Source organism: Thamnophis elegans, chromosome 8 (genome assembly GCF_009769535.1).
Source record: "Thamnophis elegans isolate rThaEle1 chromosome 8, rThaEle1.pri, whole genome shotgun sequence".
Classification (NCBI taxonomy): Eukaryota; Metazoa; Chordata; class Lepidosauria; order Squamata; family Colubridae; genus Thamnophis; species Thamnophis elegans.
The window spans coordinates 12,171,421-12,183,952 of record NC_045548.1 but is presented as its reverse complement, the minus strand read 5'-3'; the positions used below and the strand labels follow the sequence as shown (position 1 = coordinate 12,183,952).

Sequence of the window (12,532 nt, the reverse complement as noted above, 5' to 3'; positions counted from 1 at the left end):
ACTGGCTTTCTGTGGGGCTCAAAGAAGACTTATTTTTCTCTCTTGCCCTTCTCCTCTCTAAATCACACAAGACTAAGAGAAAGCGGAAGTACAACAAAGCTATTTAAAGGAGTTAATAAGAGCATTAAGAAATGGAGCAAGTGAAAAATAGCTACTACTGGCTCTATTTCCATGAATGTGTTGGCTTCTAAATTATGTTGACTGATTTCATACCTAAGTCAAGTCATATTGTATTATCTAGCCAGTTTGCTCAAGTTCATGTGCACTGGTTGTTTGAAAAAGTTAGTCTACTCATACCATGTTTCCTCAAAAATAAGACTGGGTCTTATATTAATGTTTGCTTCAAAAGACACATTAGGGGTTATTTTCCAGTTAGGTCTTATTTTGGGGAAAATATGCTATTAAATGCATCTGTCTTGTTGACGATCTTAACTGGGGCTTATTTTGGGGTAGAGCTTATGTTCTGCGCCCCCTCCGTCTGGTAATGAACGCAGACACAGGCTTAGCAGTTTGCCACTCTTTATTCACAGCAATTATAATCCTGTTGGCTGAAAGCCCAGACACGACTCACTGACAAAGAGTTGGCAGCAACCCAGACTCCAACAGACACGGGAACACAAGGCAGAACAGACAAGGAGTTCTCCAGATTAGTATGAACGGTTGTGTCCTGCAAAAGGACTCCTCCCAAAGTCTCTTCTTATATACTCTCTTGGGAGGGGCCAAGCCATAACCACCTGGGCTTGATTATCTCTTATGAGTCTGTCTCTGTAACTGCTGCCTCCGTTTCTCCGCCCTCTGTTGCCTGGCATCAGGGACAAACTCCCTTTGATCTTCCACACTGCTCCATGCCTCAGGCACCTCCTGGTGGCCAAACAGCCTCTCTGGTCCCTGCTCTGAGTCTGACCCCTGCTCAGGGTCCTCCACATCTTCCATAGCAGAGTCAGAGGGGTACTCGCTATCGGAGTCCATCGGCAGCTCCAATGGCTCCTGCTGGGCCACAACAGGCTTATATTACAAGCATCCTGAAAAACCATGCTAGGACTTATTTTCCAGTTGGGTCTTGTTATTAGGGAAACACAGTAGTTAAGGGAACACCTAAACTTGGCAATGCACCAATTCCAGAAATGAAGAGAAAACGTTTCTTCTCTCAGTCAACCATATCACTCTGGTTAACACTGAGATCCCCCCCCCCGCCAAATACAATGCAAGAATGGCTTCATTTTTCATTTGGGGAGAGTAAATTCCATGGCATGTCATGGATTAGTCTCCTGAGGTCTACACAGCTCAGAAGTATTGTCAGAACCAGTTGGTACCTAATTTAGACAACAGTCCCAAATGATTTCACTCTTTTATTTACTTTTATTGAGTACTCCGTAATTGGCTATGATTCACCAATCAATACAAGAAGGATCACAAATCATGTTAAGCCGCAACTCAACAAACCACATTATAGTTTATTATGTTGAGTGAATCTAACCCCGCAGTTTAACATTAGTTTTACCAAAGTATCCATAAGAAAGTCTGACACATAAAAACGCAACAGCCCCAAAAAATACTTCATTAACAATTATTCTGAGCAGTCTTCCCCATCTTGGTGTCCTCTAGATGCCTTCACCTACAAATCTAAAAATGCATCGGGAAGGGGCTAGTTTAGAAAGAAAGATCTTGAACACTGGATGGGAACAGGAGAAAACCACAGAAATAATCAGCTTTTGTTTAAACTAAACAGTCAGCATTTGCTTCAGTCCTTGAAAGTTCTGTTTTATACTAACAAAGAGAGTTTTCTACTAGGCAAATAAAGGTCAATTCTAGTGCAGCACTTTACGTCACTAGACAAATTTTAGCCAGGAGTTTCATTCCAAGTATGAAATTCGTTTGTCATACAAGCAAGATTTAAGAAAACATAGATTACAAAAACAAAAAAAAAATCATATTCAATAGGAGTGAGTATAAAATGAAGTCCATGTTACTGTGGGTGCAATCCTTCCAGAGGTGGGTTCCTACCAGTTCGCACCTATTCGGTAGAACCGGTTCGTCAAATCTACCGAACTGGTTAGAAGCGGTTCCACCAGTGGACCCGGAAAGCAGGCCACACCTACAAAAGAGGTTCCAAATTTTTTTGAAAAACACCACTGGATAGAGGGAATGAGAGACAGACACAGATACAGAGGGAGGGAGGAGAGAGATACACACACACACACAGACAGACACAGAGAGAGAATCACATAGAGAGACACAGAGGGAGGGAGGGAGAGGCAAAGACACACACACACACACACACACACAGACTCACACAGAGAGAGAAAAAGAAAGAGAAAGGAAGGAAGAAAGAAAGAAAAAAGAAAAAAAGAAAGAAAAAGAGTGAGATGAAAGAAAAAAAGAAAAAAGAGACAGAAGACAAAAGGAAGGAGAGAGAGAGAGAGAGAGAGAGAGAGAACACATGGCCAGCAAGCCACTCCCACCAGGTCACATGGCCGGCAAGCCACTCCCACAAAGGAGGCCACACCCACAGAGTAGGTTCCAAAAAATTTTGAAACCCGCCACTGAATCCTTTGCACATTTATCTAAGAGTGAGTTCCACCATAAACAATAGGCATGATGTCTAAGTAAATCTTCAATATAACAGTGTGTAAAATGATAAACAACTTTTCTTAGGTACGGATTAAAGTATTAGTTTATGTTTATATGCAAATGTTAAGAACACAAACACTTTTAAGAAACATTCGTTTGAGCAAGTTCGAATTAACATGGCTTGCAGCACAAGGCAGCTTGTTGTATAGCATTCAGTTTGCTCTTCAAACAGGTCAAGGTAAAGAGAGAAGAAAGGGAAAAAAATGCATTGAGGAGTGGCTATTAATAAGCTCAACCACCCAGTACATTTTTGTACTATTGTGTTGCAATCTGGTTTGCAAGAACAGGATTAAGAGAGAAGTCTAATCATGTAATTACCACGATCCCATAAATGTCTGTACTTAGAATGGCAAATAATTAAGCTGCATTTTGGACAAGTTCCTTGTACAGCACTGCTGGATCGTTTGGCAATTACACAGGAATGCTTTGAAGTCTTAGGTAGAGAGGACAGCCCATCAAAATTGAAATATCCCTAAGTTATTATCAATACCAACTTGTCATGACTCTTCACACTCCGTGACAACAAGCAATGCAGTAATGAACCTGCACGGATATGAACTTGTAACATGAGCCCAATGCCACAGGTTAAGAGTAAACTCAAGCAGAAATATATTCATGGTCTGCTGCTGGAGATCAGGAAATTGAACTGTGACATTTATTCGTGCAAAGCACCAATGCAAAAGAGAAATTAACAGACACTTAATTCTAATCCTTGTAATAAAGCACCTGTTTCATTATCTGTAAATTCTTTTCAGTTACCAGTGGTAATTGAGTAACTGCAGATCCAGTGAGACCATATAATTTTCTTTCTAGAAAATGAGATGAGGATTCCATTGAGTTCTCTTTGGAAAAAACAAGGGAGCAATCTGTACATTCCCCTTCACTTCTGGCAGAATAAGAACAAATCAAATCACCAAAGCATAGCATTAAATTTTAATCCTACCTTTATTATTTTTTAAGTAACTCAAGTTGACAAGCATATACAGCATTGTATTCCTTCTTCCTATTTTCCTGACAACAACCCCATGATGTGGGTTGGGCTGAAAGGAAGCAACTGGCCCAGAGTTACCCAGCTGCCAAGAATTAATCTAGAATATTCCACTGAATTACAAGTCAAAGTTGCCCAAGAAATCTTGTATAGGTGTTCTAAATTCACATAGTGTACTTTTTTTTCAGCATCCAAAGGGAGAATAATTTTCTTGCTTCAATATCTGCTAAACTAAGGCTGAAATCACATCAACATGCAGAATTTGCCTAAGGATGGGCTCCAGCAGGAGTCCGAAAGCTTGGAAGACAAAACCTCTGGTCTCAATGACAAACCCAAATTGAATCCTGCACCATTATTATCCCAGGACATGTACATTCGCCTTAATTCCAGAGGTGGTATTCAGCAGGTTCTGACCAATTCTGGAGAACTGGTAGCAGAAATTTTGAGCAGTTCGGAGAACCAGTAAATACCGTGGCACGACAAAACCGCGCTTGTCAAAATAGTGGTGATAAAATCGCGTCGCTAAAGCCGCGATGTCATCGCCACGCGTCATCACCGCCGCGACAACAGCGCGGCGACAACAGCGCGGCGACAGAAGGGCGCTTTAAAACAGCGCGGCGGCAGAAAGCGGATTTAAATTAAGGTAAGGGTTAGGATTAGGTTTAGGGGTTTGCTTTAGGGTTAGGTTTAGGTTTAGGTTTAGGTTAGGGTTAGGTTTAGGTTTAGGGTTAGGTTTAGGATGCTGAGTGCTTTGGAAGGCGCGAATTTGCCCTCCGCGATTATGTCATCGCGGTAGGGTCGCGTTTTTCCTTAGCGCTTCGAACGGCGCGGATTAGTCTTCGCGCTTATGTCTCCGCGGATAAGGGCTTCGCGGATTTGTGGTGGAACCGTAAATACCACCTCTGACTGGCCCCGCTCCCATCTATTCTCTGTCTCCCGACTCCCAGCTGATCAGGAGGGAATGGGGATTTTTCAGTAACCTTCCCCTGGAGTGGGGAAGGAATGGAGATTTTACAGTATCCTTTCTTTGCCACGTCCACCAAGCCATGTTCATCAAACTATGCCCACAGAACCTGTAGTAAAAAAAATTGAATCCCACCACTGTTTAATTCATAATGATGATGTTACCCCTGGCTTAGGTTGGATGGGATTGCCAGGGAGGGTAGAGTACTGGAGGAAAGTAGCAGGGAGGATGCAGAAAGGAGAATCAAATCTACAACTGACCACAAAATCATTGCCCCTGCTGAAACTAGTGACTATTTGTCTTGTTGCCTATTCTGGAGGTTGGGAAATTGTAAATTCCAAAGCTCTCCATAAAATCTGCGTTCTGCAGATGTTGAGTTTCATCATGTCTTTAAAACTGAGGCAAATACACTGGAGTACAGGCAAACTCCAAAGATTATGTATGAATGAAGCTTATTTGTTCCAAGCTCAAAAATAATCTTATGTGGATTCCAATATATTACGTTTTCTTTCTGTTTTCTAATGTGCCCATCTGCTGTAAATGTTTGACGCATATGCAGAACAAGACATGGCTTAAAATATTTGGCGTTCTCTTAAAGTTGCTATACTTTGACTCCCAACTATTTCCTTTCCAAGGTGATCTGATCATTCCCCACGGTGTAAAAATTGTACTCTTATATAGGTCACCTTTCCTAGACTACTTGTGATTACTGAAGCCAAAACATATCTCAGAATGGTTCCTCTTAATCTCGAAATGGTAATGGGATCTGGATTTTAAAAGCTACGAAAGAAAAATTTGTTTGCACACTAAAAAGACTTAGCATATATGCAACATTGCAAATATTTTCAAGGAAACAAACCCAAAAGAACCGAAGAAATACACAAATATCTTCAATGTTTAAGACTCTAAAATCTAAGCAAGTAATCAGCACTTTAAAGTATTACAATGTTGCCACTGGCGTTTTCAACGTTTTATTGTAAACTGTGCCTGATGGTATCATTTGGGCAGCACTGCATTAAGAACGAACAAAAATCAAATTGAATTTCTAGGCAGTATTGAATATTTTATGTCAGTTTGAATGATGCTTACCCTGTATTGATGGAAATGATTTCTATCAGGGGGTTCTTTCTAATCTTTGGCAAATCCAGTCGCGCTCCCCCCAGCCGTTTCCCATTATCCTTTTTCTGTCCTAGCAATCTCACAGAATGACCTTCAAATAAAGGAAAATGCCGTTATTATACATACAATCCATCGGTTTTAGAAAGTTCTAGTTCAGCCTATTAAATTTGTTAATAAACACACATTTTAAAAAAAAACCTTACAACTCTCAAATACTTACCGTATTTTTCGGACTATAAGACACACCGGAGTATGAAACACCATGATTTTGAATAGGTAAATTTAAAAAAAAAGCTTTTGCACTCTGCAGGCCTCCCAAGCACTCTGCACGCTTTGTTTTTTGCACAAAAGGGGGGGGGCATGCAGAGCTTTGGGAGGGTCTTAGAGTGCTCCAGGGGGCTGGGGGAGGTTCAAAAACAAGCAAAAATATGGCCCGTTTTTCACACAAACGGGCTGTTTTTTGCAAAAAAGAAAAGGGCATGCAGAGGGTTTGGGAGGCTTGTGAAGTGCTCCTGGGGGCTGGACGGGGGCAAAAATGGCCCGTTTTTTGCTCCTTTTTGTCTTCCCCAGCCCTTAGGAGCACTTTGCAAGCCTCCCAAACCCTCTGCAAGGCCGTTTTTGCAAAGGGGGCGGGATTTCAGTAGGTTGTATTCAGTGTATAAGACGCACCTAGATTTTCACCCTCCCTCTTTTTTGAGGGAAAAAGGTGAGTCTGAAAAATACGGTACTAGGTAAAAAGTCGATAAATAAAATGTACTTTGTACTTTTCATGTACTTTGACGATTAAATGACGATTATCTGTACTTTTTAAAATATATATATTAGGGGATTTCTTAATAATGTTTAAATTAACAATATCTTTAACTTTGTCTTGATCATTTCTGTTCATTATTGGAAATCAGAATAAAGTTAGGCATCTGAATAAAGGTCATATTTCAGCATTATTGAAAACCATTAAAAACAACTTTTCTAAGTTTATAGAAATAGGTTAAAACTTCTATTTAAAGAGCATTTTTGTACCTAGGCAAAGGCGCTCAGGAAACTCATTAATCAAGTAGTGTATTCAGTAAAGTTCTAAAACACGGTTGATTTTATAACTGAGGACTATAGTAATTTAAATTAAGTAATAACTCAAATATTGTTTTCTTCAAGCTGAGCCCTGTTTTTGGTTACATGGACTAATACGCCGTCCATGCATGAGTGCTGTTTCTAAAGTTTAAAATCTTGAATTAGAAGTAACAGTCTGACTGTCATTAAAATCAAAAGGCTTCCTGATTAGACTTTGTGAAACAGTTTAAAACAAGGTAATCAAATAAAAAATGTAGACATTTTGTTTTTCTTTTACCTACAATTATGTTAATAAAGCTTTTTTTTAAAAAGCAAGCATTAATGCCAGTAGTTTTGGAATGAGCTAAAATCTTACTTTGTAGTTTGGTTCGTATATGACATCACCCAACCATTTTTAATTCGGGTTTAGACAATCCAGCTCTATACCGTACCATTTAGGTGCTTTTATTTTTAGCCAAAGCGCATGCACGGAAGGCTGAGTGCATGTGTGGATGGGGCACATGCGAGTGAAGCATATGCACACACTCACATTTGCAAACCAGTAGGGAAGGTAAGTGAATATCACTCCTGAGCTTAGCACAATAGATGAACCCAATTTAATGGGAAGAGAAAACAATACCGTATTTTTCAGAGTATAAGATGCATCTCCCCCCCCAAAAAAGAGGGTGAAAAACTGGCTGCATCTTATACATTGAATAAAGCATTTTTGGCCTCCCGAAACCCCGCCTCCTTCACAAACATGGATGTGCAAAGGGTTTGGGAGGCCTGTAAAGTGCTCCTGGGAGCTGGGGAGGGCAAAAACAAGCGAAAAACCGGCCATTCTACAAGCCTCCTAAAGGCTATGCATGCCATTTTTTGACAAAAAACAGAGCCATTTTTTGCCCCCCCCCCCCCCAGCCAGCTCCCAGGATCATTTTGCAGGCATCTCAAACTCTCTGCATGCCTCGTTTTTCACAAAAAATGAGGTGTGCAGAGGGTTTGGGAGGCCTGCAGAGTGCAAAAAGGTTTTTTTAAAAAAATTACCTCTTCAAAATCTTGGTGCATCTTATACTCCAGTGTGTCTTATACACCGGAAAATACGGTAAATAGAAGGCTTCCACTCTTTGCTTGCATCACAAAGTGGGGGGGGGGAGCCTGCCCGTGTGGACATGGTCATAGAAACCCAGCCATTGCATTACAGAGAAACCAGTTTTCAGATTAAAATGTATGATGCATTTTTGGCAATAAAAAAACATCGTAGCAATATTGGAAGCATCAGTATCAAATAAGCATAGGCTGTACTTTATGTTCTTATAGTATCCAAATACATTGTGTAATGTTGCTTAATATACAGCTGCATGAAGGGTTTCTCAAGCTATTTGTATAGAACTTGATCTACAAAATAATCACATTTGCCTTATAAGGACAAATAAACTGGAATGACTGAAACTCAGCAGTAGAAGCAATGCCTTTCATATTCTTCAAGTAAGACTGGCAAAGTCTAAAGTTCTAGAAATCTGGAATGACTGAAACTCAGCAGTAGAAGCAATGCCTTTCACATTCTTCAAGTAAGACTGGCAAAGTCTAAAGTTCTAGAAATCTGATGTTGGTCAACACTACTGAATTGAACAAATCAATGGTCCAACTCTGTGGCTGTATGTTAAGATAAAATATCCAGGGCAGGGATGGGTTCTGACAGTCCGCTCAGGGACATGCACCGCCCGCACCGCACACGCTTGATGCACACAGTGAGTGTATGCTCAATACAACTAAAAGTGCTCAGTGTATGCACAGAAGCAAAAAAACAAGATGGCGGTGCCTATACCGCCGGCGGGAGAACTAGTTCAGGGATATGGCAGGCCTGGGTTGCTGCCGGTTCCAGCGACTCAGGCTGCCAAATTACTACCAGTCCGAATCGGGAGGAACCCACCACTAATCCATGGATATTCCCTTGTTTCCTTCAAAGCTCATCTGATCTTTTCTTATACAATTGGCCATATCCTCAAAACAACACTCATGACATATTCTCAGAATTCCAGAAAATGCCCCTCAAATTGAGAAACAATTGGCTTAGGGTGACGTCTCCCTCTCTGAATTCCTTAAACAAGTTTACATTTGTGAACTGAGCACAAGGAATCTAATATTTAATGCTACCATGATAGACGAATTTACTGAATTTTTCACTGATATATTGCTCAAGCAAAGTAGAAAATTAGCACACTAGCCTTTTCAGAGTAAGGCTGAAATTTACAGTTCAGAACCCAAGCTTTATTTTTTTTAAAAAAGATAAAGAAATATAAAATACAACAGTACACTCAGAGAGATGAAACAGAACTGTATTTAGAAAAAAAATTAAACAGTACTGTAAAGGTTTATTATTTTCATATCATGATACAGAACATCAAGAAATCCATTTTAGAGTACTGGAATGTACAGGCTGTATCTGTAGTATTCACTAATGATTCTTTCTTGCTATATCACATTAACGATGGTGTTATCATTAGCTAATTAAATAACTAGCTATTTTCTAATGCTATTACTTACAAAAGATTCTTGGATTTAACAATATGCACCATGCTTGTTAATTAAAATAAATGTAAAGTCTTCGCACTGTTGGAAATATCTGAGTCATCACAAAGCTAAAAATATCTAATGAAAATTAATGCTCAAAAAATACTAAAGAAATAAAACATCCTTTTTAAAATGTTTCTTATCATAAACAAGCAAACAAATCAACAATCAGGAACCCATCCATTTAAATAAATTCAAATACATCAAGTACTACGAAGGATTGTGTGCAGGTCACTTTGGAAATTGGCAAATGTTAACTACTAAATGGCTAAAGCACTGAAGCAATCTCTTTGCAACTATTAATTAACCCAACAAAGCTAGATTAATAACAGTATTAATTAAAATCCATAAATATGTAAAGTATATTCTCATTTTATTAATTTTCTAATGAAGCAGATTTAGAAATTAGAAAATATTTTACGGTAAATATATTATTTTACACTATGGGCAAAACATTACATGCTTGTTTTAAATGACATCCATTAAACCAATGCAGTCATTTCACATTGTAACAAAATTAAAACAATGAAATGGAGTTTAACAGGAGTTTATAATATTAGTTGATTTTTTTTTTACAAATACTGAAGTTATTATTTGAAAAAAGTTCCTTTTGTAATGTTTCTACATTGCACAATGATCTAAAGGAAAGCCATTTACTTACTTACCCTGTTTCCCTGAAAATAAGACCTCTCCAGGTAATAAGCCCAATTAGACTTTTAAGCGCATGCGCTAAAATAAGCCTTCCCCTGAAAATAAGCCCTCCCCCAAAATATTGCAACACAGCAGCAAACATGAAGTGACCAAGAACTCTATTTTCAATATAGCCAAAATAAAATTTTCACCAATATCAAGTCTCACATTCTCTTTCGTTAAAAAAGTGTTAATAAAAATTAAGATTTTTATTTATTTTATATAACTGGTTTTCAGTTGCTAATCGGTCAATAACTATGTCAAAACACCATGATATAAACATAGTTTTATAAAACTATAAAACTATATTTGTATATTATGAGCTGTGAATAAAGTAAAAATAGTCAAATATCATACAAGGTCTCACTGAAAGAGTGGAAAGAAGGAAGAAATAGCAAACAGGTATACTTTGATTACTCAAATATATGCTCATAGGGAACCAAAAGCTAGTATATTAATTTTTTGTCTTGCCAGACAAAGCAAATAAATATAGAACCAATGAATTGTATGATTGATGGTAGCAAACTCAAATGATTACCGTATTTTTCGCACTATAAGACGCTCTGGACTATAAGATGTGCATTATCTTTAGAGGAGGAAAACAAGGGGAAAAAATCTGCCTCTGCCTCCCAGTATTCATCTGGCTAGCTTCCTTGCAGCAAACAGCCTGGCCAGCTTCAGCACATTAATGCAGCCCCAGCACATGGCTCGTCAGGGCTCCGCTCTGTTGTACCCACTACTGGTCAACTGAACTGAGCTGCTGCTGCTGGAGAACTCTGGAGTCTTTACTGCTGAGCATCTGATTGGCGATTATTTGCCTCCTGGAATACTGTTGATCAGCTGTTCTAGATGTCAGAGATCACTGCCACCGCCTATCGTTGCCTATCACTGCTGCCGGTTCGCCACCACCCATTTTCTGCCGCCCTAATGGCAGCGGCGAATGGGCGGTGACAAACAGACAGTGGTGAACAGGCAGTGATGATCGGTGGTGAACGGGTGGCAAATGGGCAGTGGCGAACAGGCAGTGATGGTGATCCCTGCTGCTTAGAACAACTGATTGGCGGTATTCTGGGAAGCCAATCCAGCTGCCAGTCAAGTGCTCAGCAGCAAAGGTTGCAGCATTCCCTGCTGGCACTGCACTAACCCCCCCCCCCAATATTCACTTTATAAAATGCACTTTTGGAGGGGAAGTGCGTCTTATAATGTGAAAAATATGGTAAATTGTATTACAATTTATACTAATCTATAATAATTTGCTATCTGCACATATAGGTTGCCCTTAACGTAGAACTGTAACTGAGCCTAAATTACAGTTGTAAGTTATTGTGGTTGTAAGTCAAGACATCACATAATGGGACCCAAATTTTTGACATTTTTGTAGAGATTATTAAACTACTGCAGTAGTTCAGTGAAATGGATTGTTTTAACTGGTTATTAATTTCAAAGTGCGGTTTAATACGATGGCTTAATAAAAGTCAACAGTCGTAGTTTCTTGGTTCATTTATCAGAGAACTGAGAGCTTGATGACATGGGAAATACATTGTCATATCTCAGTTTATTATGGTGATATATAATTTAAAAAATATATATTCAGATACTATGGAAAAAAGCAGGTGATATGTATGTAACTTCAGTATCGGAATATTTACAAATTGAGTGGTGGGAATATCATTATGGATAGCAGGCATTTTAAAGTAACATTTTATTGATGAAAGATATTACCAGTTTAAGAATTCAGTTATTCATTAGCTGTTCTCCAATTACCCAAATCATACAAGTTATACTGATATATGTGACACAGGAACCCACACATGATTACACAAGTTTTGTGTAAACCAAAACAATATGGGTTTTTCAACAAATTACATTTAAACAACTATGGCTTAATCTTAACTACAAATACACATTTATTCTACTTTTCCAAGTTAAAATGTCCAGTTTAGTGGTAAGTTCTAATACAACATTTTCAAGACTTTTAACACTTCTTTTTTTCAAGTTTATTCTATTAGTTTAACTCTCATCAGGCAGCTTAATTTCCTGTGATTCATGTGCCTTTGTTTAGATTGGAAATGGGAAAGGTGCTTCAGATCCAGCATGGATTTGGTATACCTGTCAACAGCTCCTCAAACAAGCTGTGTCTTTTCCTGAATAGCTGCACGTTCCCTTCTTATGATGACTTGCAACACTGATGAGTAATTAGCACTGTTAATTAGCACCGTGCTAATCTACATCCATGCTGTTACAAAAAAAGTAATACCACGCACAGAATTAAAGTATCCTTTAGTTCAGTGGTTCCCAAACTTGGCAACTTTAAGACTTGTGGACTTCAACTCCCAGAATTCTCCAGCCAGCTCTGCTCTGCTGGCTGGAGAATTCTGGGAGTTGGAATCCACAAGTCTTAAAGTTGCCAAATTTGGGAACCACTGCTTTAGTTATATGACTAAAGAAGCCCAGAAAGTAAGAATGTTGAATTTATAATATTTTATTTACGCAGATTTTATGATCACATCTGAAGAAATATC

At 38.8% G+C, this 12,532-nt stretch overlaps 1 protein-coding gene across 6 annotated transcripts in view; it reads right to left on the bottom strand.

Annotated features, from left to right (window-relative positions):
* LOC116512390 (threonylcarbamoyladenosine tRNA methylthiotransferase-like) overlaps positions 1-12,532 on the bottom strand; it is a 342,750-nt gene that overhangs the window by 218,007 nt on the left and 112,211 nt on the right. For all 6 annotated transcript variants that reach the window (XR_004255878.1, XR_004255879.1, XM_032222856.1 and 3 more), the window contains one exon: positions 5,673-5,793. Coding sequence is in view for 4 of the 6 variants with exons in the window: in XM_032222856.1 (XP_032078747.1) it covers positions 5,673-5,793 (121 nt within the window). In the remaining 2 variants the exon portion in view is untranslated. The remainder of the gene's footprint in view (positions 1-5,672; positions 5,794-12,532) is intronic.